Genomic DNA, 24,589 nt, shown 5'->3' on the forward strand with positions numbered 1-24,589 from the left:
ATATTTGATTCTATAGTAGCATGCAATCAATGGACACAACTGGCACGGAAATTTATCTACCTTTATTAGGAATTGGTTGGGGCTGGTTCCAGTCAACGTCGTATCTAACAGCCCCAACAGTTGAGAATATCTCACCTAAAACGCTTAACTGACAAACTATGACTGATTTCTGGGTGTTTGGTGAACACACGCATGACATACAGACGGTTTGCAGATGGAATAAATGTATAATAGAGCAAATATACACAAACATGGGTTTAACTTTTCGGTGAACAGTATCCCTGTCGTATCATCGAGTGTCAGTTTGATTCAAGGTGGAAAGGAGGAGGCGATACAGGTCTCAGACCTTGATGAGATCCACGGGCTCAGACACAGTGCTAACAAACCTTGAACCCTAACTCCAACAAACCAGATTCCAGCTGCATCTTCGGACCAATTTCGACATGACACTCAGCGTCAAATTGTGAAACATCAACTCATCTGAACCATACATCAGGAAGTTTTCAAATATACATGCTTGAAAATTTAATTAAGAATAAATGACACAGACAATTCTAGCATTTCAACTACTTCCAGCTGTAAGATATGAAAAGAACATATTGAGCAGAACTGGTCAAAAAAAGAGTTACATAATTAGTCACAGGTGGGGGACAGCTCGCATTCATTAAATACACAACATGTAACATTAAACTATTTCAACCTAGGAACAATCAAAAACGTACCAAAACCTGTTTCATTTGAATGCATCATACATTTTTTCAATATGTGCTTATCTTAATTTCATTTACAGACAATATCATTGGTACCATCATCATCTGAATCGGACTAAAATGATTTTGCATAAAATTCTTGAGGGAAAACATCTTGTTTCTGCCAATGCCCACTTGAAGTTGAACTGAAATGTTGTGCGTGTTCAAGATAAATGCAGTATGGCAAGCAGACATTGTTGTATCATGTCTCCTAGATTAGACAACCTCGTGTGTCAGGATCTGTCACAGATGGACAACAACTGGTGCAGGCGTGCACACCTAGTTATATACAGGACAATAATGAATTCTCCACACACATTATCCGACAAATATGTTTGAATTCAGTGTCATAGAGAAATCACATATTTAACATTCAACAAAGAATCTGTTTTTAGGCATACTCAACTGTTAATAAGAAAATCTTGATTAAGCCACTTATATGCCAAAGGGTTGACAAAACCATAGATGTGGAATATATACAGCGAAAGCTACCAGCAGACGTGCACCAACTCAACAAATTAACAATCTTTAACAATATAAAAATCTGATCAGATTGGATCAAGGAAATGTCCCTGCAAATACAACCTATATGACATGATGAAGTATTGTCACTAACAGATACTGGGTGTGAATTGGTTTAATGACACTTTGACCAGAATTCAAGCTATGTCGTGGCATGTAACTTGAATATGTCGGAAAACCCTAAGAGATGCCAGTCTCCTATTGTTTACCATTCTACTGATGCTAGGAAAATAGCTATGGTGTTGAAAAAAACTACAAAAATAAAAATGTTACAGAGAGATTTGCACACAAAATCATAAGTCTCTGGTGGGAGAAAGGGACACAACTCTGTAACCTGTGCACTTCAAATGTCAAAACCACCCTTGACAAACATGTATGGAAATTATATTCCACCAGCACACACTGTCACTGGTGTATCACCTATCAAAATACATTATGCAGAAGCATCTGAGTGTCAGGTCAGATAAAAATATATTTCTTTATTATAAGGCTCACTTAAGTGTGGATATCAAAGTCAAAACTGAAGGACAGTCATGTTGAGAAAATAGAGACAACTTACAAACTTTCAATTGTGAAATGTCATCGACATAAAATAGGAATGGAAATAAATCTGTTATTCAATACAAAATATATTGGTACAAAAACATTATAAATTCAAAACACGTTTCTAACTGATGTTTGGCTCGTAAATGATAAAATGGGCAAGCTCTGAGGATAATTTGAAGACAGCCACAGCATAAATATGTGATACCCTTTCACCTGTTACCACAAAGTGAAATTTTATTGAAAATAATCTAAAGAAATTACAGCATACTGCAATAAAAATGTAACCATGGTAACACAGCAGTGTACAGCACTAATTTGTTTTTTCATATCAATGTATTGGGAAAGACCTCTTTTCATTCCTAACTTTGAAACCTTTTGGACAGTTTTGATCTAGGTATTAACACAAAGTAAAAAGGAACCATTTGAATTTGAACACACAGCGGACATAACTCTAAGACATCATGAAACTTTCTCAACCATGAGACCATTTTAGCAACACTGACTCCTGTAGGATACACAGAAATCAACACAAGATCATAAATGAAGACATTCTTCATATTCACACACAGTTAATCATCTACACCAATATTTCGGAAGAGGTAGGACATTGACTCTCGGTGGTGAATCCGGCGGATGGCCTCGACTAGCATGACGCTGACGTCTACTGTCTTGATTTTGTGACACTGCATCTTCTGGGCTTCGTGAGGTACAGTATTTGTCACAACCACCTAGGCAGAAACACAAACTCAGTTATAACTGGCTGGCAATTCTCATGGTTAGACTGTCAAGAACAATATTGTTGTCTTTCTCATCTATATTATATTTTATACACCAAGTCAGCCAAAACACATACAAATCACATCATTAATGATAATTTCATACAAACTAGCTAAATCAGTAAAAGTTCTGTCCATCCATCCATGGCTAATGAATTATCAGTAACTACCTGCACATAGCACTGACTGAAGAATAACATTACATCAGGAAATACTACCACTAAGACTGTGGACACTAACACTTAATATATATTAGGGTAAATCTAGTTTGACTGTCATATTATTTCTAATATTCACAAACTGAACCTCAACTAAACATTTGATCCAACTTCCATTGAAGTAAAAGTTCATCATTAACCTCTACAATGGCAAAATACTCTTCATACATATGGCTACTTGTTATGTTGATGTCAAATGTTTTGGTGTGTATGGCACAGTGGAAGGAGAGTATTGAAAGGTTTTTAAGTTCTGCTCATGAGAGGAGAACATTAACCAAATTCAGTTGAATCCAAACTTACTGCCATAAAAACACAAAAAATATCTTATTCGGAATTCAGAAACTACCCAAAAGCACCAGCACACCATCAAACCTATCCCAGTTTAGTGAAGAAATAGTGACGGTTTTAAAGTTCTGCATGAAACTTGTTTCTATATACCCATTCAAATCATGTAACACTGTCCAAGTTTTGTTGCAAGAGTTAGGGTAACTGTTAAACATAAATCAGAAGTGTCACCATTTAACCATGACTAAAGTTTTTTTGAGCACATTTTCAGTTTTAGGTGTTCCTTGTAACCATGATATTTTTCATGCTTTCAAAAGCAAAAACTTTGTCATTCTGAGCAACTGACTGCTGCAATTGACTGATCAGCTTTTGTGAACAAAAAGACCACTCTCGGCACAACTGGGTACAAAAATGTGTTTTCTAGACATGCCTCAAATAAATGATATAAAATCTTTCTTAAGACATAGAATGACTAACCTCATCAATACAAGAGTCTTCAATGAGTCTCGGTGCATCTGATGAAAGGAGGCCATGTGTAGCCATGACATACACCTTGTATGCTCCTCTTTCCTTGAGTGCCTCGGCTGTCTTCACAAACAACAACACGTCATCTATCATGTCATCCTGCAATCCATAACAGTATGTCAGTATGATCACAGCTGAGTTGTCTCCCCTCCATGCAATACCATCCCCTTTAAAGCAAGTTAGTCACTCACTATATATCATGGTAGGCAGCTGTCTAGTAACTACAACAATCTTAAAATTTGCCCTCCAACTGAAAATATAAATGTGAATGCTATGATTTATGGAATGGTCTCAGACCATTTGCCATTTCACATATGAATTTACGTTCTCCAATTAGTTTGGTTTCAGACATCAGACAATATGAAACACAGCAAACTTCCCATAAACATAAACATCCGCTTTGAGGGCATGAGATAAAATATAACAGTGAATACTGCAGTGCCCCAAAGCAAGATCACTCTTAACAGATACAAACTAAGTTGTTCACTAATCATGAGGGGTGCATGGGTGATGTACATCAACCCATGGGCCCCAAGGGACCAGTGAACAAGATATTTATCTTACCGAACACCCTCAATGTTAATTTTGAACTTTTTAAAGCATAGGTCATCAGATGTACACTTCAGTCAACCTATGTGAATCAAACAATTCGAATCTTGCATATTGTTGCTTTTCCTGCAGATATTGTCTTAGTTAAAAACGCTGTGTGTAACTGCCCTTCTTAATATTCACAGGGACCATATGTGAAGGTTTTGTCAAAATTAATTAATTGGAATGCAAGGCAATTTTTTTCATAATCATCACTAGATTTGGCAGAACACACAAGAAAAACAAAGTTAGAGTTATCTTCCTCCCATCGATTTGCATTTGCAAGACATCGGTGATTTCAGTGAACCATGCATGATTCAATGTTAATTGAGTTTTAGAAGTACTATCAATAAGTGCCGAAAAAGTTGCCATTGGCTACATAACAACGTACCTTGTTTGTAAATGAGGTACACTGAAGAGCACTTAGCCAATCAGAAAACGACATTTTTGTTTGAAGTAAGATAATATAAGTTGTATCAATGTCATGAAAGGTATACAGGGCTTTGTAATTAAGTGTGAACACGGAGGATAAAACCTAACAGTAGAATCCTCTCGTCTCCTACTCATAATGCTACTCTAATTTATCATACCACACATTTAAATCTCTCATTATGTAAATATAACATTAATTCAAACTGAAATTCAACCGTATATTTTACTAAGATGGTCAAATCAAAACTGGTCCACGGTTCACTACTGTAGATGCATGTTTTCCCATGGGGCGGGGAATGAATGATTCATGATTCATGTTTTCCCATGGGGCGGGGAGTGAATGATTCATGTTTTCCCATGGGGCGGGGAGTGAATGATTCATGTTTTCCCATGGGGCGGGGAGTGAATGATTCATGTTTTCCCATGGGGCAGGGGAGTGAATGATTCATTCTCGCTCACTAAGATTTATACCCATTCTAGGCATGCAGTGCACTGAGCATACATAATAATTTGTCTGAGGTCACGTGAACCAAACAGAGATAGAGATTCTTAAACAAGGTAGAAGGTTTTTATGTGGAAATAAATAGGACACCCTGTTAAGATTATGAATTAACCATTGGACCAATCACTGGCCCCTTCCCCTCCAAAAACTCCCCCAAATTCTCACCACAATGATGGCTATCCTGCCGCCAACGTCTCCCACCACGTTCAGAGGCGGCTTCTCTTTCGCTAGTATTGCTGGAACATAGGCAAAAGTTGACATCCAGAAATATGCAACACAACAAAATCATTATGAGAGAGTATTTATTTTTCAATGTTGTTGTCAGACACCTAACCAAATCTCAGCCGAGTGCACACATTCAAACTTTATATTCTGATTATATTTGATGTAGAAAGATAGTTGTACTGCAACGTCTTACTTGGCAGAGTCTCTATTCCGAACTCATGGTTTCTTGGAAGCTGTTCGTCCTCTGGCAGGGGAGGGGGAGAGTTCCTCCCATCACATCCCAACTCCTCAATCTTCTCCTCCCCATGGATGACAGCAATACTAAGTCGTAACCGCTCTGCGTATGAGGACGCTCGCTTCACTGAGTTGGGGTTCCGGGCAACTATCACAGCATTCCTGTAGTCAGGAATCTGTCAACCCAGGAAGAAGAACAGCTCACCCGGTGTCTGGGAGGATCTCTCTGTCCATTCATTCAGTATCAGCAATTAATCAGAAAATATTTTGTGACCAGTATACTAGCAATGGTAGCAAAGAAAACAACAGACTGCACAATTGCCATGAACTGAACCAGTGCTATGTTTGACAAGAAACCCAACCAAATGTCCTGAAGTGGGACATGAAAACAGTCTGATGTAGAAGATATCACAGAAATAAATATTTCAGCATCAATACACAATTTTTATGAAAAGTCACATAAACTGACCATGATGGCAACTTTGTTTCTTTCTTTCTATATTCACTTGTTCCTTAATAACATCACTGATACAACATCTACAAGCCTGGGTCAGACATTCAAGTGATGATCATTGGTGAGATATGATCTGGAATCATGTGAATACACATGATCATCTCTGTCACCAATCACCTTAGTCACCTCACACGTTTAGCTCTTATGACAGACACAGGTTGCTGGATTCAATCCAAACTGTATACCTACCATGGCTAATTTCTAAACTATTGATAGTCACAGACAGTATCGATGCATCAAAAGTTTTTTGTTTTCACTATGAATTAATTGCTATTGGAGACTAAAAAATTGCAAACCTTGATGCATCGTTACAAGCCTAGCTGACACCATCAGTGTTAATTTCCTTTCTCACTCTATTCCTCTAAATTGAAAGGGTCTTAGTGTGTCATATCTCATTAAAGTAAGATTGTAGTTCTCAACACTCCTTAACAAATATCAGACAACATCCTACTGTTGGCCATCTCTGAAAAACCTTTCATCTCATCAATCTGAGCACTGTGTACCTGATAGGTAAAGTGATAGTGGCCATATGTTGCCAACTTCAAAAGCGCTATTAACCTGGCATTACCATTTAAAAGAACTCTACAAGAAGATCTACTGATCTATGAGTGTGACGAGCAATCGCTTTAGCCATTAGACTACCCAAACGCCCTGTGCTATCATATCAGCTGTAACCAATCACTATGATAACCTCTTTTCACCTTGAATAATCAGAAGCAAGAGCAATAGGTTTCTTTACTTACGAACTCCTTTACGTAGTCAACGAGGAATGGAGAGGCTCTGAGGTTGTCAACAGGCACGTCAAAAAAGGCCTGAATCTCTTTCTGGTGGAGGTCCATAGTGATGATGTGTGTCAGACCTGATATATAGGATATATACTGATATACACAACAATGTCATGTGTGTGTCAGACCTGATATACAGGACATATCTCCACCACACAGAACAGTGAAGATATGAGTTAGGCATAACCCACAAGATGTGTATGTAACACAAGATGTGTCTGTAACACAAGATGTGTCCATAACACAATGAATAGTGATGATATAAACAAGCATACTGATGATCACCTGATCTGCCCAACATGGTGGCTAACAGCTTGCAGACAATGGAGCCTCTCTTCCTCATCTTACTCTGCTTTGAGTAGGGTAGATACGGAATAACACCAATGATGTTGCGAGCTGAGCTGGTCTTGCAGGCGTACGCGAGGATGAGTAGCTCCATGATGTCATTGTTGACATCCCTGCAATCGGAGTGATGGAACGGTTACCTTGAGAGTTTATAATAAGTTTATCTCTGAATATACCCAGAATCATAGAACTAATCTGTTCAGAGAGGCATCAGAAGACTAGGGTCACTTACTTTGTGCCAGTCTGTATGATGTACACATCCTTCCCTCGCACAGACTCCTTGATCTCCACAGTTGTCTCTGAAGCAGAACACCAGAGTCCAGGTATAGTCATTTCACAACAATAAAGAAAAGAGAGAAAGGGGTTCCTTATAGCAGTATTCAAGCCTTATCGCTGACCTGTATATCTAAGTATAGGTTGCAGGGAAATCCATACATCTGATAGAATATGACATGGATCGAGTGATACATTGTGATATCTCTATCTCATCATCCCTTGTGAATGAGTAAGTTTAGTTTTATGATGCACTCGTCAATATTCCAACTACATGACAGTAGTCTGTAAATAATCTTGTCTAGACCAGACAATCAAGTGATCAACAGCAAAAAGTCGATCTGCATCATAACGGACCAGTGAAGTGTCAAGCAAGTAAGCAAAGCCTGACCATCCGATCTTGTTAGTTGCCTCTTAAGACAAGCATGAGTTACTGATGGCCAATATTCAAACCAAAACCTTCACACGTATCATCTATTATGACAAAACCAGGGTACTTGTTAACTACCATACCTGAAACTTCACATCAAGACTAAAAGAGAAATAAAACAGAGCTTAAAAAGATACCTTCCAACAAGTAAAATTGTATAAATACTTGCAGTACACTAACAAGTAACACTAACCTATGATATACAATTGCCATATTAACTCGATGAAAGTAATTTTATTCCAAGAGTCGCAAACTCTGTGCTCCAGATTATACAATGTCAATAAATATAAAATGAAAACATAAATGTTTATGTATGATCATACTACACAACACATACCTCTGTTAGTCTTGTGGTAGACAGAAGCATCACCCAACCTAGTGCCCAGACGTCTGAAACAGAAAAGTATTGTCTAATATTAAAGGTAACATATATCTGTAGGAAGTGCTGATATCCATGTGCACCAGGCTGTTGTGTTTGGTCATTTGAATCAAACGTAGTGCTGGTGTGTTTGAGTACCATGTTTTTCACTGTTTTTGACAATGTTTCATTTCACTCAAACTCAATGAATACTGAATCAGCTGCTTCACTGCATGTTCCAACATGTCATTCAAAGTGACAATTATGCACACAAAAAGTTGCATTTAGGTTACTGGCTAGCAAACAGTTATAGCTGCATACAATACATCAGTATCACATGTGAGCAGTTATTGTCAATTACATTTCCAGTATTTTTCACACAGGTATTTGACAAAAATACATGACAGCAAAAGAAACTTCTTCATAGCAAGTAACATAAGAGAAAATGAAAGATCAAGTTATGAATTTAACTCTATACAAAATTTTTAACTTGGTCCGGGGTATGCCCCACAACCTTTATAATACTAGCAAACTTAAAGTTCACAAGTCATCAGTTTTTTCATTCCCTATAATTTACTGAAAAGAAACACTGAAATAGTCACACAATCAAATATATGAGGTCACTGTATGACATAAATATAAATTGTTTCATGAATAAGAAATTTGGAATAGCGATAACTGTTACAATTATTTCTGAGAAAGCATCTATTTATACTGTCATGATTCCCTTCCACAGCGTTTTATAATGACATGATCGGCAGCAATGAATTCCAGCTATATGGCTGTGATCAGTAAATAATACAGTCTGGGCCAGACAATCCAGTGATCAACAGCAAGACCATCAATCTGTGCAATTAGGAAATGGTGACATGTGTCAAGCTCGTCAGCAAGCCTGACCACCCAATCTGTTAGTCACCTCTTACGACAAGGATAGTTGTCTTTCGTGGCAAGTAAGGGTTGCTGAAGACCTTTTCAACCCCAGAACTTCATGGGTCCTGCAGGGAATGAGCTGCACACATCGGTGAATAATAATACTAAGCTAATTAAGCATCATAATTAATTCAGATTCAATAATTAACGAACGGTGGAGTAATTTGTGCTAAACTAAGACCATAACAGGTTGCTAGCCAGTAGGGTATAAATGGCCTCAAGTCATTTTACAAGCTTATACATGACTATAAAGCTTAGGGTGTTATTCATTCTTTTTGGCTGTAGTATATATATCTATATATATTGTATGAATGATATCACTTTTATGAAACGTAATCACCTAATAAGAGAAAACATGACTTGGATATCTACTTCTTTGGACACTGAACGATGAATAGTGTTAATATCACTCTGGTGCATCGGATTTTTGGGTTACTATGTCGTTCCAATCTGTATTCAGTAAGTATGTCTGTAAATTCACGCAACAACAGAAAACTGTGGTTTGATTAGAACAGAAACAAACATCAACAGTTTTATGAAACATTATTGATATTAAATGCATATATTTATTCCACCAAACGTACAACCATGTCATCCATGTTTGCCTAAGGCTAAACAAGCCTTGAGGTGCAAGAAGCGCTTCTACAATCCTATCCCTTGCTCGCGTTTTCAGAACACGCTGACTTGTGTTGTGCGTGCTTTGCAGATATCATGAAAATAGAAGTCTACAAGACTTGTCATTCTTACTTTGCAATGGAGTTTGCTAGCTCCGTGTGAGAGTTGCCAGCCAAAACAATCATAGGGCATTTTGTTCCCGTTGATACAGTACTCATCTCTAACTCCAAGAAAGTCAAACCAACGCTGTGTTCGCTTTTCTCATGTACACAACACAAAGTGTCCTTGACCTTGATCCCCAGTCTATGGGTGTCTTGATGCTCATTGATGTTACAGGTCGTATTTTATTGTGTAATAATGTTCGATTTAAACTAAATATGTTTTCGTATAAAATAATATGTTACAAAATACAGCCCAGTGGATAAGTAATCGAAACATATGGAAACAAACTAAGGTAACAGTAAACTCTGCGCATCGACGTTTAGGATACAAACAACGGTCGTCTAAGTTGAACACTTGTGTGACAGAGTTTGTGCGTCGCGGGAAAAGTCATGTGCTTCCATTAAACAGTAAACATGCATACAAAATGAGATAGCGCATCTGTCTTATGACAGTATTTCTCAAATTTGCATTATTTGGCGGGTGTCTTCCCCCACGCTTATGTCATATCATGTCGAAATCGTCATATTTTACACGAGGCAGGAGCAAGATCACTAACCAGGTGACTAACTCCGAAATAAAAGCTGAAATAGATGGGAACAAATCTACAAATATTGGACTCCAAAAAGTCAAAGGACTGAAAGCATTTGCAGCTAAGAGAAAACACGTAAAGATTGAGTATGATAGCCACAAGAACGCAGGTGTGAAACAGGAAGCAGTTAAGCACGAGACAAAATGTAACAACACATGTACAGAGGTTCAAGTGAAGCGAGAGAAATGGGAGCCTCCCAACTGGAGGAATCAGCTGAGTAACATCTACCAGATGAGGAGCAAGAGGGATGCACCCGTGGATACGATGGGCTGTGACGTCATTAGTGACACTCGTGCTGCCCCAGAGGTGACACACCATGCTTATATATATGTCATGCATTATTTTTTCAAAAGTACATGCATGGTGAATAGGTAATAATGAAAAAATGATACACTAATACTAGTTAGTGACGAGGATAAAATATTAAAACGAATATATTTCAAAGAGAAGAGATGAAGATTAACTGATATTTTGCTGACATCAGATGTCTAAGTCATTGTCACTTGGTTGCTCGCTTTAGGCAGGATTTGATCCAGTAACACCTTTGTGACCTTTCTTGTGTCCAGGCCAAGATAATCAGAAGACTCCATAACTTTGGAGGTGCTTGTTAGTGGCGTTCCAATTAATTGGAAAAAATCGAAGATTGGTCGCAGTGACCAAATGACCAATCAATCACATTTTCTCATGATTGCACAAACATGACTTGGGAACTACTGTTTTAGTCTTTGAAACACTTGATGATGAAACATATCCTTGATGTTGTCCTGACCTGAATGCGTGTTTATTTCTTAGAAAACTTTTTTCACAAACATGACTGAAATTTCTTGAAGACTCAAGGACGTTTATGTTCATGACATATTAGTCGTCATTTTAAAGTAGCACATTGCATCATGTTATTAGATATCTGCAATAGCATCCTGAATAGGAAAATCTGAAAAATGATGCTAGCCAATTTTTTTCGATGATTGTTCAGTGGTAGCGAAGCAATCATCAATTGCAACATTTCAACCATTTCCCAACACTAGTACTTTTAGATTAGTTATGTGACGGTTCAGCTAATTTGCAATGACACCCTTAACATATCTCATGTGTTGTAGGTATTTCGTTACCAAGTACTGTTATCACTGATGTTGTCAAGTCAAACTAAGGACCAAGTAACATCAGCAGCGATGGCAAGACTGCGTCAACATGGATGCAACATTGACAACATTTTGGGAACATCAGATGATAAACTAGGACAGCTTATCTACCCAGTAGGCTTCTGGAGGGTAATTTCTGCTAATAGCTGTGCTTTTTTTTGTTAGTACTACATCCAAAGTGATGTTTATCATCAAAGGCCACTCAGATAGTTGTCTTGGTGACCTGGGCTCTGTTTCACAAAACTCTTGTAGTTAGATAAGAGTTCCTCCCATTCCCCCATCCCAAGTAATGTGTATTAATTGATACATACTAGAATTATTAACAAATCCTAGTACAACAATTTCTAAAGGACTCACTAAGATAACTAAAAGCCCCAAATTAAGGACAGTATATGGAGTTGATTTACTTAAAGGTCACATGCAACATAAAACACAACTTGCAGAATCTGACACCTTTTGGTATGCACATATCAAAACAAATCTTCAAAACTGCCGATTCAACCTAGTAAATTGAAAAAAAACGCAATGAGAGAAAAGTCTGCGAAATCAGAGTTAAAACAATTCACTAAATTTCCCCCAGGGCTGGGTTGAAAAGTGGTCTCAACAGCTGTGCTGCACCCATAATGCTTACACAGTGAATAGGTTCGCTGAGCTTGAAACAGTATGCATGCCTGGAGTATGGAGTCGTGAGCAGTAGTCTAATCTTGGTTGTGTACACAAATATGTAAATAATCAACTCGTTACATACAAAAAACTTGTTGATTGTTGTAAGCAGCCTTTGTCACAGAGAAAGCTCAATGTCTGGTTTATAGACACCTATATGTCTGCCTGTCTATAAAAATTTGCAGTACACAGCTCCAACATTGACCACATGCAATATGAACTTAACACCTATCAGGCTCTACGCCATAAACAAAATAAACTGATTTATGACTCGTGCACCAAGTCCTGTCTCTGCCACATTATGTAATTAGACAGGTGTGATACTTGTACACATGACATGTTTTTATGTCTGTTACTTGTACACATGACATGTTTTTATGTCTGATACTAGTACACATGACATGTTTTTCTGTCTGATACTTGTACACATGACATGTTTTTATGTCTGTTACTTGTACACATGACATGTTTTTATGTCTGATACTAGTACACATGACATGTTTTTCTGTCTGATACTTGTACACATGACATGTTTTTATGTCTGATACTTGTACACATGACATGTTTTTATGTCAGTGGGTTGCAGACAAACTAGGCGTACATCCATTTTTCTCGGATGACAGGATCTGACGGAAACTGGTACAAACTCTTGTCAGTTTCAAGTCCTGCTTTGTACTTGGACAAATGACCGTTTCCAGCCACGCAGTAGTACACCATCTCTACTGAGATGTTCTTTTATTGGATTAAACGCAAATTCAGAGAACATGTATTTCAAATTCCAACAGCTCGATGTACATTCCCTATGGATAACAACTTTTTTCTAGTGTATATGAATTTGTTTGACAATGGTATATGAATCCATACTGAAACGATGCATCAAGTAGAATAAAAGAAGTTATTATCCATGAAGAACACTAAAACAAGTTATTATCCATAAAGAATCCTGCTTTCTTGTGACTCACCATACTTCTAAAATGCCCATCAAACAGATCATCTGTCTGTACATATAATGAGCCCGCAGCATATCAGCAAATGAATCAGCCAACTGGAAATCGTCGTTACACTTGAGTGCACACACACCCGCTATGACTGGGTTCGGTCTCCTGAGGGCTTCGTTTCGAGGGAAGTAAGCCCATGTACAAAATATTGCACTTTTGAATCGTGATTGTTTGCTTATAATTTTGTTTTTTGATAAGCAGCAATGTATATTATATGTCATGAATAAATGAAAATTGTGTTTTAGTTATGTTTGATTTTTTTGTTGCATGTGACCTTTGATGTTACTTCTGTTAATTTGAGGAAGAAAAAATATGAGGGAACGGAATGATCTCTTTCCTGTAGGTGTAAGCCTAAGATCTTGTATCTCTTCTTGTAGCAATCATACCTGTTAATAGTGTTATAATGTAACATAGACTTAAGATGATTGTAGAGCTACAAGAACTTTGTGAAACAGGTTGTTTGTTTGTCATTGCATCCCAACATCTACTAGTGCTCAAAACATCAGCTATGATTTGTCAGGTCATGGTCCCATATTGACAGGCCTTCATCATACAGATGGACTATTGCAGAGTGATGCGTTTAAGCAGCAAACCAATGACGAGCCTGAAAACGCTCTGTATGCAGAGCATCAGATTTATTTCAGTGTTAGTTACTGTTATTTACAGATCATCTGTTAGGCTTTGCAAGGACCTTTTGATAGACTTGCAGTATGCACTGCAGGTTCATGTGGCAAAAGTGTGAAATTGTCGATCAGTCTGTGTATTTGTGTATTTGAGTGGTTATCTGGCATCGTTATACTTTGTCGAAAATTATCATGAAAAATTGGACTTGTGAAGGACTGGGGTAGAATAGGCCTTCACCAACCCATGCTTGCCATAAAAGGCAACCATCTGGTGCTCAGACTCGCTGACTTGGATGACATATGTCATCGGTTCCCAGTTGTGCAGATCGATGCTCATGTTGGCCATATAGCTGGAATATTGCTGAGTGCGTCATAAAACTAAACTCACTCACTCACTCACTCATGAACTGGTGAACTCGTGAACTCATGAAAAATTGACATCAGCACAATGTAGTTATGTAGATCATTAATGTGTTAGTTTGGTTTGTTTGTTGTTACTACTACTCAGGAATATTCCAGAAATCTGGAAGTAGACTGCAAGTAACAGAGTCTGAAGTAGACAGCCCAGTGATCGACAATATGAGTATCAGTCTGTACAGTTAAAATAAGACTGGATGTACCAATCGAGCCTGACCACCCGATTGATGTATTGAAACTACTACCTATTGAGTCTCCCATCCACATTGTAGATTACCATTGGTACCTAGTAACATTGTTTATCGTAGAAGTCAACTGATAAGATTAGGAGGCACAGAAATGATTATGTATTGACAGTCTTGATAGATTGTTGCCAGAAGTCAGTGTACCTTTTTGTTTTACAGTTTAGAAAAATATGATCCTGATTATAATGAGTCTGAATTTCAGATAGTCTTGTTTCAAAGACTTCTTGTTATCTTCCTCAGTAAGTATGTCACTGTGCCTACAAACAAGGATCGATGGACCGAATGTTGAAAACTGGTTTGCCTGTTTCTAGGAAGATATCAGTAGAGGCTTCAGTGTTTTGACAGTATTGGCTGATATCAGTTTTACATGAAGAACATACAACTTAATGATCACAAATTCTTGTTTATTATATAGAGTTCAGTTTTGTCCTTTGATTCATCAAAAGGATTATGCAATAGACAAGAAGTTGTTATCCATAGAGTCGTATGCTTTGCCATTGGCTCACTGACTTCTAAAGTGCCAATCAGACAGTTTTGTATTATTAATACAGTGTTAAAACCACAGGCCCTCATGTCTATGAGATGATTGAAAACGTTTTTAAATTACTTTTGATTATCACAATACTATAACTTGGTTTAGTCAAGATATGGCCGGAATGTTGCTGATATGACTTAAGCTTGAAGTCAGTCACTTTTAAGGATTAAAGATTTTGAAAAAATATTTTTTAAATGACTCCCATTTTGAAATGCTTCACAGTACAATAAATCATGAGAAGGCCAGACACTTCATCTTAACTCACCTGTCTGCTTTGCCGATGACTGCACTACCATCACAATTGATTAAAAGTGAATAAAACGCACTGTAAATATTCATGGATGGTTGGCCTATCAGTCACCACTTATGACATCTACCAGTTCATTATTGTTGTTTCTGCAAGTCAACTGAAAGCTGATTTTGATCCTCAACCTATAGATCTGGTCACAAATGGATGATTGCAGGTGGATAGCTTACACCAAAGAGTGGCCTCATGAATTATTGTACTGTGAAGCATTTTGAGACCAGGGTCATCTCAAAATTAATTTTTTAATCTTTAATCCTGTCGAGACATGATGGTCTCTGATTATGGGTGGTATGAAATGTTTGTTGATTTATTCAGAGAAAGGTTGAGTACATCAAGAGGACATCGGAAATCCTGAAGACAGAATATGCAAAGGATATCCCAGGATCAGTGGAGGACTTATGTAAACTGCCAGGGGTTGGTCCCAAGATGGCTCATCTGGTCATGAAGTGTGCATGGAATGTCATGTCAGGCATCGGGGTGGATACACACGTTCATCGCATCAGCAACCGTCTTCACTGGTTCAAGAAACCCACTAAACAACCCGAACAGACTCGGGTAGCATTGGAGGAGTGGTTGCCCAGGTAGCGTCAGAGTTATCCCCCATCAGTGCAAGCAGATTTATAGAAGATTCCATCTCAGTGTATTTTCTGTTTGTCCATTGGTCAATAACATTATGCATTGCTATTGCAACTATATTTAACATGTCAGCTCCATCACAGAAAGCCTGGGTCATATGTCTTGTCAATACTGATAGACACTTTGCATGCAGCTCCCCCATATTGATGACATAGGTAGGTTAAAGATGTTCCAATCCAGTTTTCTCCATGACCATCATTGAAATCTGTATACTATATACACATGGCCATGTGTGTTGTAAAAGTATTTAACTTTTTTATGTGTGCAGTTGACTATGCACAACTTTACTGGGGCTCTACTTATGATGTTTGTTTGACCTTTGGTTTCGGAACACTCTGTATTTCAACATTCTAATTCAAAATGAAGCTGTTGGTTTGTTTTTTTTATATGACTGATTTGTCTTCTTTCCAGGGAATACTGGCATGAGATCAACCATCTACTGGTGGGGTTTGGCCAGCAGACATGTCTGCCTGTTGGACCCAAGTGTCATCAGTGTCTCAACCAAAACATATGTCCTTTAGCTGCAAGGTCAACTGTCAAACAAAAAGGCAAGGTGAAGGTTGAACATGAGTCCCTCAAAGAGGAGAGTGCTGTCTCACCTGGGGAAGATGTAGATTTGAAAGACATTAAGTGTGAAGTTGACTCATCTTGTGTCGAAGATGAACATCTGTCATCCATTGAAGAAAGAGTAAGGTCAAGGTCGTCACAAGGATGCCAAGTTGTTAAGATAAAGAAGGAGCCAGATGATGTTTAGTGCTACATGAGAGTTATGTAGTGGAGTTAAGTCTTAACCAAAGATTCTTATATTTCATATCATATATTCATAGTCCATGTGCCCATGTGCACTTGCATGTGGCCAGCGTAGACAACACTGCAGTGTTAGTGACTCAGTTTATGTCTTCTAGTGAGCCTATCAGCCATACAACATTCACAGTTCATCAAAGTATCAGTGTATTACAATAAAAGTAAAGAATTATAACAAAACATAAGTTTCAGTTTGTTTACAAGAGTAACAAATAATCTGAGTTTTGTGAAATGCCTTAATATTAGTGGTGTTGTGATTAATTGAAATATCAAAGAGTGGTCGCAGTTACCAAATGACCAAGCAATTGGTCGCACTTTCTCACAGTGGAATACAAACAGTCTTGGAACTACTGGTTTAGTCTTTGAAACACTTGATGATGGAACATATCTTCAAATTTGTCAAGACCTGAAAGTGTGATAATTCTAATAAAACTCACTTCACTAACTGAAAAGTGATGACTCAGTATTTCTTGAAGAATCCTGGAAGCTTCAGTTCATGATATTAGTCATCACTTTAAAGTAGCAAGGTGCATCACTTCATACATATCAGCAATAACAAGCTGGACAGGAAAATGTGAAAATGATGATAACCAATTTTGCTGGTAATAACTCATTCATCAATTGTGAGATTTCAACCAATTCCCAACACTGTTAGATATACAACCAAACAGTTACCTGTCACACTTATACTTGTCTCAAAGTTAGAGTTTGATCCCTGCATGCAGTTGTGTTGAACCACAGACAGTTTCAAGTATTTTCACAGGCCCTTGTGACGTCTACACAATGTTGTTGGACTATGTGTTGATTTTCTCCCAATGAGAATTCTGTGTATGATTTCCATGGAAAGACATAGATAAGATGACATAAGTGCAGCCAACACCATAGTCCTCATTACTCAGTTTTTGGTGGCCTGAATGGTCAAATCTATACAAAACCAACCAGTGATACAGTGAGGGACATCCAGCATGGTGAGAGTATAGTGACACACAGTGTCTGGTCACAGACCTGATTGGACATGGAACCTTTCTACAAGCTGATGTTACAGTGGACCAGTTCTCCCATAGCTTCACAGGTCAGTGTTACAGATATCAACTTATTGTCTAGTCAAATTTCTGAGAAATGTGCATTTTAAGGATGCATGAGGCATTTTTTTTAGTAAAAGCAAGAAAACATATTGCAGGGTAGTTTTTCATGCTCAATACGAATCTGTTGTTTGCTAAGCTCAAAAAGGTTCCTCTATTTAGGTCAATAACTAAGGTCAAAGGTCAATGAGTGCAAAATGCAGTTGTTGTGACAAAGAGTTGTATCTATCATTCCTTATCAATACAATCAACTCAATTCACAATATATATGAATAATAACGTTGCCCCAGGATTTCATCATGTTAGATTTCAAGGAAGCGCTGAATGCACAAAAGTCATACTTTTGCAAATATCTAAATTAGGGAGCGTCTTTTAGATTTTGGACCCGTGAAGGTCCCGGGGTAGAATAGGCCTTCAGCAACCCATGCTTGCCATAAAAGGCGACTCAGCTTGTCGTAAGAGGCGACTAACGGGATCGGGTGGTCAGGCTCGCTGACTTGGTTGACGGGTGTCATCGGTTCCCAATTGCGCAGATCGATGCTCATGTTGTTGATCACTGGATTGTCTGGTCCAGACTCGATTATTTACAGACCGCCGCCATATAGCTGTAATATTGCTGAGTGCGGCGTAAAACTAAACTCACTCACTCACTTTAGATTTTGCCTGAAGAGCTACATTTTACAGGCATTTTCCTCTAAAATGCGGAGCAAAGCTGAATTTGCTCCCTTTGTTGACATAATCATATTCAAGGCATAATATAAGAATAATATTACTTCAAAGGTCAGTTAATGTGACAGGATGTGATAGCTAGGCGTTTTACACGTATGCCACATGGAGCCTTTATACTGCTTCACATGCATGTAAAACGACACTGCTTTCATTCATGCACTGGGTTTGGTTAATGGTTTTAGCAACACCATCATTCACAGAACACTACAGGGAATCACAGGAAGAGGTGGGAACCCCATCACAATTGTTGGGGTCAGGCTGAGTTGTCAGATAACTGAGAAAGAAGAGTAACTGATGGAATTATACTCGCAAGAGTTTACAATGCAAACTATGGTGTGCTATGTCAACAAACTGAGTGAGAGAGTGTGTTTAGTTTTACGCCGCACTCAGCAATATTACAGCTATATGGCGGCGGTCTGTAAATAATCAAGTCTGGACCAGACAATCCAGGGATCAACAACATGAGCATCGATCTTCTTACGACAAGCATAGTCGCCCTTTATGGCAAGCATGGGTTGCTGAAGGCCTATTCTACCCCGGGACCTTCACGGGTCTCAACAAACTGAACTAATATGGGATGTTAATATACTAGTACTAGTACTTGACGCAACATCTGCAGCATCTGCTTACTATCTCAGTTAACTTGGAGTCATTTGAACAGGACAGTTCAGCTTATGCACAGGTAAACACTAGCATGCTACATCAATTCCATTTCAGCCAACTCTTTCGCGCATTTTACGTTGTACCTTCTTGTCGACATTTGTCTTAATATGTATAACACAGCAGGTATTGTTGATACTGGGACAATCGCCAACAAGCAGTGACGTTGGGATATTCAAAAAGACGGATTCCTGTCCCAGAGCTCCTGTTCCTGTTTAGGTGATCGAAAACAATTCAGCAAAAAAGTGAACATCGCCGAAAGTTCATTATCGTTTTTCAAACAAATGTCTTGAAACATTTGTCCCTTCCGTATTTAGAAGGAAAAACTTAAAAGCATCCTCAACCACCATTTTTATCACACCACTGTGTTTGTTTTAGCGACCTAGCAAACAGCAATAAAGGAAATCTAAACATTTTATTCCCGCCTTATTTCTGTCTGCCATCGATTACCTATCGGAGGTGATTATAGAACCCACCGTCTCAGGTGTTCAGGCGACAAGACGTAGCCCCAGAAACACGTACACTACGCCAGTCTTCCACTCTTCAATGGGGGCGGAATTGAGAGTTAAAAAGCTGACAAACAACCGACGAAGTATTGAACGTTGACGTGAGACAGATTAAAAACACCCAAGCCGGCGTTCCTTAGACATTGATTTATTTGTATCACAAGATAGCGTGACACGTGCAATATGAGGAAATGCATTTACCAGCAGAATTCGGGGCTTTGGGCGGCGTCCTCAACAGCTAATCTTCAAAATTTCATGTTTCTATGTGGAGTTTTGTACGATTTAAACTATGTCTGAATGTCTCTTAATATGATACACATTGTAATGGGGAGAATGCATGTTAAAGTTTACGAACGCGTCATGTCTTGCAACAATTCATCATTGAACTGTAACGAATCCTTGAGTCAGCAAACATCTTGTCCTGTATTGGTCAACGTGGTTTCTGAAGTCTTGCACATCTGGTACGACACGAGATGTTGTGTTGCTCTGGTAACACAGGTAACATGCACCCTTGGATCTGGCTCAGCAAGGACGTCGCCCACATGTGTGAATGATACCTCGTCGGAGCCATGAGAACAACGTCGTGGCGTGCACAAACAACCGGCTGCACCGACGTCGTTCCACATTCCAAGCGGCATGTTATTACTGTTTGCATAATACCGACGTTATAAGATCGCACTCTCCAAACAATGACATTTGAGGACCAGCTATTCAATCCACATAATTTCGTGTATGAGACTAGACAAATATCCCGGAAGTGCAGTCCACTTGTTAAATAATCTTTTCATATCCGATATGAACCATTCCTGGCCATTTAATGTTTCTCATGGGAAGTCTCGGGCGAACTTTCATCCTGTAAAGTTGATGCGTTGAGGTTATGCACTGGCTTCCTTCTGCAGGACTGTTATGTCGTACTGCAGGTAGTAATGATAGGTTACCGGAAGTCCTACCTTCTTAATCATACGTTATGCTGATATTGATATGTTAGCATAAACCCGAGCCCGGTACCAGTATATTCACCATCCCATCCCACCATCTGGTTATAATACATGTTATTTACGGAAACATTTAACATATCTGTTGTCCAAATGGACCCATGTAAAAGACTTCATGTCTCATTCTCAAACACATAAAAGAATAATATTGCTTTAAGGTCTGTGATCTCAGTTGAGAATATGAAATTCAATAATAAACGTACTAAACATAGATGTACCATTTTGACAAAAGTGAAAGCACATCTCACCTTAAGTGTCCCGAGAAAAGAATGTCAAATGACCGACTACGTCACAAATTACAGTAAAGTGGAATGCGGTAATAGGAATAGGAATTCTCACGGACACCAATGATGTGTCCCCTGCTCTGACCAATTTCTTCAGTCACCATGTCTGCTAGGTTTGGGAATTGTTACATGCGTCTTGATGATCTGCCAACATGGAATAAACGTCATGCATCCAATTCTCTTCCGCGTATTTATCCAGTAGAGCTTCCAATAGTCAGCAGATCTCCAGCTAACGTTGGGTATCCACACAAGTTCTGGGGTACAACTAATCTTGATGCTTTCTTCAATAAACAGTACGGTTGTTTCATTTTAGGGTTAAAAAAATCCCAAACCGTATGATATAAAGATTTCAAAACGTGTTAAACTAGACAAGTGGAGGGCATTACCACTTTTGAGGCACCAGTAACGTAAGTGCTGAACACGCATTTCCCTATTTTGACTTGAACCATGCTGGCTTATTTTTTCAGGTGCTTTGACTGTGTACAACAATTGCAAGGTAGTAAACTCAACCTTTTTGCTAATACCAGGTATCACTACGATCTGATAAAGACTCATAAATACAAATTTTTAGTCGAAATCACACGATGTTATGTTCAATAAACCTCTTTCTGGAGCAAACGTTTACTTTTGCAAGGACGTTGTGTGCATGGTGGCTGCTAACGAAAGTACAATGGTGGAATATCCAGGTGATCAACAAGTATGTGTGCTGAAATTTCACAGGTGCAACCCGCCCACCTGGCTGTTCTACTATCAAGTGGTCTCCCCTCGTAAAAAGTAGCGAAAAGTGACCACAAAATACTGATCGTTTGTTAAACAATTTTCATTCGGGTGTCCAAAGTGACGAGGCAAATCATCAGAGTTAACGTTGGTTTGTCCATTTTCATATGACTGTGCAAGACTTGGTTGCAATTATTAGATCTCGTGTTAGTTAGCAATTCATCGGTCTCAAATGAAATCAAACAGACTGCAGGTGCTTCTGAAAATGTCCACAGGAATGCACGATGTACGGTGCCCGACTTACCTCGCGTGCCGGTCTCGTGTCGTGATCAAACAGAGACCGGTCCTGTATGAGTACCTGAGACTCCCAGCTACACATCCTCCACATGGTCGGCGATGTTGACTCCACGAGAAGTCCCTATACTAATACATATACACGTTGTCTGAAGAAGAAACACGCAATGGTTCAGTTTAAACAAGGGCAGCGTTGTCCACGTGTATTTTGTTGTCCATGTCGCTGTAGGTGATGTGTGTAGTTGTGATAATTCCATGTATTGGTGGGGATAATGGATTTGTGTGTTTTGATTATGTTTGCTCGATATTTAACGTATAATCGTGTATGAAAAGACTTCCTGTAGAAAATGAATTTATCATCTGCTCAAAGAACTTATATATGACGTGCAGGATTATATGAAATCACGTAGCGCAACAGAAAATGTGTCTTAGATGGTTCTATACAATAATGTACATTTTTGTTGAGTTGTTGTTGATTGTGACGTTTAAGACATCAGCTACCCATACACCGTCCTGAAATCACGGTGTGGAGAGCCAAGAGCAAGACGGTTACTTAGACACCCTCCTGGCATAGAAGGATATATAAAGGCTATCAATTGATGTCAGACCACTCGCGTCACATTTGCTGAAATAGTCACAAGAACATCGAGGCTGTCTGAACACGGGACATAGGCAAATGCCTTTTTCACGCGCCACGCCTTGCACATAACATATTACTATGCAAGGTGTATCTGTTTAAGCCGATTAACATCAAGGTCAGATCGTAAAAATATGATGTGGATGAGCACTGAACACCGAATGAAATGTTTGTGCTACGTTTGATTATGTTGATCTTTAACCTTATGTTACAAATATCAACTTACATGTCTGTTCCAGTGAGGCCTTTGGCAACCATGATGTATGAAATGTATAAGAATGCCACTATTGAAAGCCAAGTGATAGAAACTTGCACTCGTAGACGGTTTTGGTTCCCCATCTGAATACAATGTATGAAGTCAGTTTTGGTGTCCTCCGCCTCGATATTGCTGAAGGGCTGGCGTAAAACTATGTTCATTCATTCTCTGGCTTCACATCACCCTATTGACCCGCAACCAAGCCTCGCCGTCAAGTCCTGTCAAGAACCTCGTGGGACTAGCATTGATGGAGGACATACTTTCCTGTGGAGAACACATTTTAACCGTCAGAGAAATGTTAGAAATGTTTCTGTTGCCGATATAACAAATGTCTTGTAGTCCCATTTTAATCACACTGTTTATAATACGGCGGAAATGTTTGCCAGACGTGAGAAATCTGTTGAAAGAAATAAAACATTAAGTGATCAGTTAAGATGTTTACATTCACACGACCATCTACAGAAAGATCTTTTCAAAGTTATATTTCAATAAGCGCACAATGGCTTACCCACTATGTCGTGGGTAAACTTAAAACAAGAATAATTTGGCAGAAAGATTGTATAAAATATGGTATTCGCTGTTCAAACACCTTTTGAACAATATCTGCGTCCATATTAAGCTGTGCACAATCAGAAAATCCCCTGGCTTGACGTGATTTATAATTTTAAAAATACCATCAAAAGCCTCTGCATTTTAGCACTGAACGCTTGGCAGTAATGTGTTCTGTCTACACTTTCTTTCCACCAAAACAAACAGAGAATATTCTAGAAGGCCGATCATTAACCTTCAATTAAGGCTTGCAAACACCATAGCTAAACAGTTGCCAACGACCGGTCACTGTACGTGGTTCCCATGCATACAGCATAAGGACACAATGGACGGGGGCTGGACAGTGTTTATCCTTGTTTTCTCACAGTACTGTTTATTGAAGAAGACCGCTTCCGCAAAATGGGGACCTAAAAGTCAAGATCATGCAAATTTATGTCTAATGAAGAAACAACACTAGTAATCGGGATATTTATTCTTTAGGGCGTTTGTTCCCCAATCATCCGTTGATCGCCAATATCCTATTTTAATGCTTGTGTCCAATGTTGATGATGAGATTTTCTTCTTACACATAAAGACAATGGGGCGCTTTTATGGCCATCGTCAGTGTGTATTTGCAGATGCGAGAATTGTCAACTTGGCAAGCACCTGACGATGGGAGGTATTTACCGTCTTCAAGCTGCTAGGCAAATTCTCCGATAGACTATGGGAGTGTCTTGTGGTTGGAGAGGATCTCAGATCACACTGTTATTGTTTAATGTATTGGCGAAGACTCCCGGCATGCACCATTCAGTGCTTGTCGTCCTTATAGCATGGGCCTCAAGTCTCCTCTGAGCACTGCATCCGGGTCACGTGGGGCTAAAGGGTTTGCGGTGTGACGTCACGCAAACAAGCCGCCGTATAAAGTAGCACT

At 38.8% G+C, this 24,589-nt stretch overlaps 2 protein-coding genes across 2 annotated transcripts; one reads left to right on the forward strand and one right to left on the reverse strand.

Moving 5' to 3' along the window:
- Nucleotides 1-47: 47 nt before the first annotated feature.
- Nucleotides 48-10,151, reverse strand: LOC137285198 (phosphoribosyl pyrophosphate synthase-associated protein 1-like). Its single transcript, XM_067817452.1, has 9 exons — nucleotides 9,985-10,151; nucleotides 8,287-8,339; nucleotides 7,479-7,545; nucleotides 7,187-7,359; nucleotides 6,860-6,975; nucleotides 5,562-5,778; nucleotides 5,309-5,379; nucleotides 3,574-3,720; nucleotides 48-2,545 (listed from the first exon to the last, which is right to left on the reverse strand). Exons 1-9 carry the CDS (start codon nucleotides 10,068-10,070, stop codon nucleotides 2,387-2,389), a joined length of 1,089 nt encoding a protein of 362 aa, XP_067673553.1. The 5' UTR covers nucleotides 10,071-10,151; the 3' UTR covers nucleotides 48-2,386.
- Nucleotides 10,152-10,325: 174 nt separating this feature from the next.
- LOC137284197 (endonuclease III-like protein 1) lies at nucleotides 10,326-17,150 on the forward strand. The gene is made up of 4 exons (XM_067815922.1): nucleotides 10,326-10,909; nucleotides 11,701-11,871; nucleotides 15,846-16,111; nucleotides 16,578-17,150. Exons 1-4 carry the CDS (start codon nucleotides 10,460-10,462, stop codon nucleotides 16,918-16,920), a joined length of 1,230 nt encoding a protein of 409 aa, XP_067672023.1. The 5' UTR covers nucleotides 10,326-10,459; the 3' UTR covers nucleotides 16,921-17,150.
- The last annotated feature ends 7,439 nt before the right edge of the window (nucleotides 17,151-24,589 follow it).

This window comes from Haliotis asinina, chromosome 5 (genome assembly GCF_037392515.1).
Source record: "Haliotis asinina isolate JCU_RB_2024 chromosome 5, JCU_Hal_asi_v2, whole genome shotgun sequence".
Taxonomy (NCBI): domain Eukaryota; kingdom Metazoa; phylum Mollusca; class Gastropoda; order Lepetellida; family Haliotidae; genus Haliotis; species Haliotis asinina.

Bases quoted from the DNA above. Each gene is read 5' to 3' on its own strand.
- LOC137284197 (XM_067815922.1), top strand. From the start codon at position 10,460: ATGACAGTATTTCTCAAATTTGCATTATTTGGCGGGTGTCTTCCCCCA. The intron at 11,872-15,845 runs GTAATTTCTGCT...TGATTTATTCAG, and splicing joins ACCCAGTAGGCTTCTGGAGG to AGAAAGGTTGAGTACATCAA. The intron at 16,112-16,577 runs GTAGCGTCAGAG...TCTTCTTTCCAG, and splicing joins TTGGAGGAGTGGTTGCCCAG to GGAATACTGGCATGAGATCA.
- LOC137285198 (XM_067817452.1), bottom strand. From the start codon at position 10,070: ATGAGTACTGTATCAACGGGAACAAAATGCCCTATGATTGTTTTGGCT. The intron at 8,340-9,984 runs GTAAGAATGACA...TTTCTGTTTCAG, and splicing joins CTAGCAAACTCCATTGCAAA to ACGTCTGGGCACTAGGTTGG. The intron at 6,976-7,186 runs GTGATCATCAGT...CCTATATATCAG, and splicing joins CACCATGTTGGGCAGATCAG to GTCTGACACACATCATCACT.